Below are 4,879 nucleotides of genomic sequence, written 5' to 3'. Positions count from 1 at the left end.
CCCTGGCAACCAATCCAGCAGTCATGGAGGATTTCATTCAACCAATCAAGTACAGTTTTATGACAGTGTGGTGCACCATCCTGTTGCCAAATAAAGTTCTATGGTTTGTATTCCAGTTGAGGGAAGAGCCACAGTTGAAGCATATCAAGACAGTTCATTCCAGACACATTTGCTTCCATAAAAAAGAATAGCCTGCAAACTTGCTGTAGGGATACAGCACAAAAAACATTCAGTTTTGGGGAGTCTTGTTCACACTGCAATATTTCGTGAGCATTTTCTGATCCCCAGATACACAAATTATGAGTATTTACTTTTCCATTAACATTAAATGTTGTTTGGTAACAGAATACAACATGATAAAGTCTTCATTGTGACAGTGCATCTTTTCAATTGCGATGCTAGCATGCACATCATAATCTGTAGGCTCTAGAGCTTGTGCACAGCTAAAAGTATTTGAGTTTCACTTTCATTTCATGTATAATTAATCAATGAACGTGAAACCTAACAAATATTACACAACTTTAAAACCCTGATATTCACTTTGAAACAACACACTGTTGCTTATCAACATGCCACATTCACTAAAATCATGATATTCAGACATATAAGTTATAACTTGATTCTATTCATCTCAGGAACAGACTATGTAATAAATCATGAATGTTATTTACACTTAGAAAAAATAAAAATTCTGACTGGTACCTCTTACAATACAGGTGCTTTACTTTTATCACAACCATGAGAAAAACAAGACAGAATAATCAAAATTAACATACTTCTTTCTGTTAAGAACCTATCTTTTCACAATGTGCCAACTGGTTAAAACAAAAATAAGAAAGAAAAGATATTGCATTACATATACAAAAAATAAAAAGACTATGGGGGCTGTAAAGACTCACAAAAAAAAACATTTACAGCATAACAAATTCTATTATAAACAAAGGAAAATATAGTTTTCCAGCTTAATTGTGTTATTAAATAAACATTACAAATTAATTTTTTAAAAAGATTCTAGTTTACTCTTTTTCTTTTGGGCAACAGTGGAAAAAATTAACAAGCTCTCAAAGTACTGCAACCTGGTAGAGGTAGGAGAATAAACAATTAGGTATTGAGATGAACTTGTGTAAGGCCTGGCCTTACACAGTAACTGTTAGCCATTCATGACTAACTGACAGTAGATGACATGTGAAAAAATTTACATTTACAAAATGTAAATATCAAACTCATAATTTCTTTATATATCAAATGTTACAGATTTATAATTACATTTACACAACTGTAATGATAAATTATTACAATTTTTTTTAATATAAGTTTAGGTAAAAAAAGTCAAGAAAAATTTTTTTTTTAATGGCCCAAAAACATTTTAAGTACTGCTGATTAAATGCTGTAGCATATTATTTGAAAATAGCTGCAACAACTTCTCATCAGTCAGTATGTATTCGGCAAAAAATTCTGTAATAAAAAAATTAGGATATAATGTTGAAATTAAATAGTTAATGTTTGCAAGCATTATTGATCATCTGAATTTATTAAAGTCTATTACCTACATAAAATAAAATTAAATCACAAGATTAGCAATAAATTAAGTTATCTTGTTAAAATAATTATAGAGATATTTAGTTTAATCAACCAACTTTGTACGTTTTTCTAAATTAAAAATTGTTTCATTACATTTCTCTTTTTATTGATAATTCTTATTCCTATATCTATTTAGAAAATAATTATTATTCTTTACAATTAAAGATAATAAAAATAGCCAAAATCAATACACATAATTTATTATCAAATTATGTAAATTATTACTCTTACAAACACAAGAACTAAAGCAGACATGTACATAAATAATAACTAAAAGGGCTGAAGTATCTTAGCAAACAAATGAACATCAAATCCTAACTTACAGTAAGTTAAAATCATGTCTTGCTATTTGAATAGTTACAATTACAGTAACATAATAATGTACAAATAAATATGTTACAAACAATATAGCTTAATAATATATTTCAAAATGTGAATTTTCATTAAAGTTACTTTTTTCCAAAAAAAAAAAATTGTATTGTCTACAGATTTATTATGTAGAATTTAAATAAGCATTACGGCTGATGGGAATTCCTTCTGAATAAGGAATGCACATTAATGTATTAAAATAAAATAACTCATAATATATTAAGATTTATTCAAAATACATAAAAGTTTTGTAATATTATTAAAAATAAAATAAAATAATAAAAAAAATACTTAAAATTTCTCATTTATATAAACACATTTAAAAATGATACAGAATAAAAAATGTCATTTATTCATTGTATTTTACAATAACAGGTGATAAACAACCAGTGAAATAAAAATAACAATAAAGGACAAGTGATATAATAAATGAAAAATAATGTCAACTAAAGTCAAATAAATAATTTAAATAGCTGTACTTTTACTTCAAAGATATCATAAGATACCGTTAAAATTAACAACTCTGCTTTTTTTTACAAAACTTCTTAAACCATTTACATATATTTAATAAGAAACTACTAAATTCATTATATAACAGATAATAGTTCCACTATATAATTTTTTAGAATAAACCTTTTATAAGATTTATTAAGTAATAACATCACAGTATCCTGGAAAATACAAGACTAGTGATTCCATTTCATATAATAAATAAAAACATTGAATAGATAACAAAAAAAAAACATTATCTGATTAAAAAAAATAAAATTTCTAAAGACTATTAAAAACACAAGTAAGATTGTCATTAAGGAAAACTGGTTAAACCCATTAAATGAAAATGTTTTATATAAATGGTATGGTAACCTACTAATTAAAATAACATCTACGTAATATTTAAAAAATTTCCAACAGCTGTACGATTACATAATTTGAAAGACTTACTCTATATCTAAGATCAATATTTTAGCGTTTTTATTAGATATTGGATAAGTAATAAAACAAGAGCACATATAAGAAATTCAAAGTAAAAAATATTATTTATAAAGCCATAAGACAAAAGAATAATATTTATATACTACACTAGGTTCTAGTACATAAAATTAACATTTCAACAATTACTTTAAATAAATGCCAAAAGAGCCAATAAAATAAATGGATTAAACTGCATTTTGTTTAGAGCTAATAAAATTTTAAAAAAAAACTTTTTTAGATTAAACATATGATGTATGGGTTATAATAAAATGTAAAAGTGCGAAATAATAATTGAAGGTTTTCTTCAACCTGCCTAAAAAAACTCTCAACTTAATGTAAATCAAGTGATACTCCCTAATACTTCTAATTCTACAAAAAAAAATACCTACATTCAAATACGATAAAATTTAATCGGTAAAATTTCTAAGTATATATTGTATGATAAATAAGCTAAAATAAACTCAATCAAACTGCTAAATAAAATAAAAATCTCATCAATATAATATTATACTCAATAATTGTCCATAAAATCACCAATTTCATTGAAATAAATTGCTCCATATACATATTTTATATACAAGTTTTAAAAACATAAAATTGATAAATGAACTGATTAAAAGCAATCAAGTTACATGGTTCCAAGTCTTCAAACCAAACTGTATCGGTAAAAATTATTTTTGGCAGCCTATAGTTACAGTGATTATTACAATCCAAACAACCACACTGCATTAAATAATCATACAGAATAATGCATTACTGTAAACATGTACTTAGCAAATTAACATCATCTAATTTCAATGAGGAGATCTGGAACGGGAACGATTTCTCTTTTCTCCATCAATACTCCTGTTCGTTCTCTCATTTCTATCTTTCTCCTTTTGTTTACTTCCACCAGAGTTATCATCACCCCAATCACTGAGATCATACTTTGAAAGATCTCCATCATCATCATCGTCATCATCATCTTCTTCTTCCTCATCATCATCCTCATTCTTCAGGTTAGAATCACCTTTCTTCTTCTTTCTGCGTCCAAACTCATCATATTCATCATCAGATTCATCTCTTTTAATGTACTCTACAACGCCTCTTTCATTATAACCTCCACCATACCCAGTTCTTTCTTCTACTTCCCCAAACTTTGGTGCATTACACATATTGCACTGCTGTCTGCGTGCCCAGTTTACATTTCCACACTTGTTACATTGCCAATCATCAGCACTAAAAAGACCACGGCTTTTTTCCGCAGCTGCTTTTCCAATTTCTTGTCCCAGTTTCTTTTTTTGACTACTCTCACTTTTCTCTTTACCACAACGATTACACTTATCCCGTCTAGCAAAGTTTATATTTTTACACATGGGATCAGGACAATACCAGTCTCCTTCTCCCATTCTAAATCGAGTAGTATTTACAAATCCAACTTGGTCCATGGCTGGATTAACGATTTAGTTTTAAGCCTACCCGCAAAAGCAGTAAGCCAAAATTTATTGAGTTAGAATAGATAATATGCACTAAATAATAACACTTGATTTAAAATATCATCAGATAAATATGAAAATTTACCGTAAATTTTGCTAAAAATCAATTAAAACACTAAAAATTTCTGACAACAACCATTAACGTACGAAAACATCCATCGAAACAGATGATCACACGCCATCTGTATACCGACCGAACCGGTAGTTCAAAGATGCGCTGCAATGCCGATGTTGAGAAAAGGAATTTCTTTATTTCTAATTAAGAAATGATTTCTACACAAATTTTAATTTTGAGATAATTGGTAATATTATTATTATTTTTTTTTTTTTTTTAATAGGAATTTATAACTTAAGTCTAGCGTTCACTCATATTACTTATATGCTATTTTATTAGTGCTGTCATCTCTCCTTAATTTTACATTAATTTATTAGAAGCTTAAATCGTATTTAACCATCTAATTTCAATTTATTTATCATAATGC

General features: G+C 27.3%; 1 protein-coding gene across 1 annotated transcript; it reads right to left on the bottom strand.

The window, feature by feature from the left end:
* Positions 1–2,961: 2,961 nt before the first annotated feature.
* Positions 2,962–4,584, bottom strand: LOC142320020 (zinc finger Ran-binding domain-containing protein 2). The gene has a single exon (XM_075357703.1). It carries the CDS (start codon positions 4,347–4,349, stop codon positions 3,717–3,719), a length of 633 nt encoding a protein of 210 aa, XP_075213818.1. The 5' UTR covers positions 4,350–4,584; the 3' UTR covers positions 2,962–3,716.
* Between the last annotated feature and the right edge of the window lie 295 nt (positions 4,585–4,879).

Source organism: Lycorma delicatula, chromosome 1 (genome assembly GCF_047948215.1).
Source record: "Lycorma delicatula isolate Av1 chromosome 1, ASM4794821v1, whole genome shotgun sequence".
NCBI lineage: Eukaryota > Metazoa > Arthropoda > Insecta > Hemiptera > Fulgoridae > Lycorma > Lycorma delicatula.
This window is presented reverse-complemented; position numbering and strand designations above follow the sequence as displayed.

Excerpts from the sequence above, each read along its gene's own strand:
- LOC142320020 (XM_075357703.1), bottom strand. The coding sequence starts at position 4,349 with ATGGACCAAGTTGGATTTGTAAATACTACTCGATTTAGAATGGGAGAA.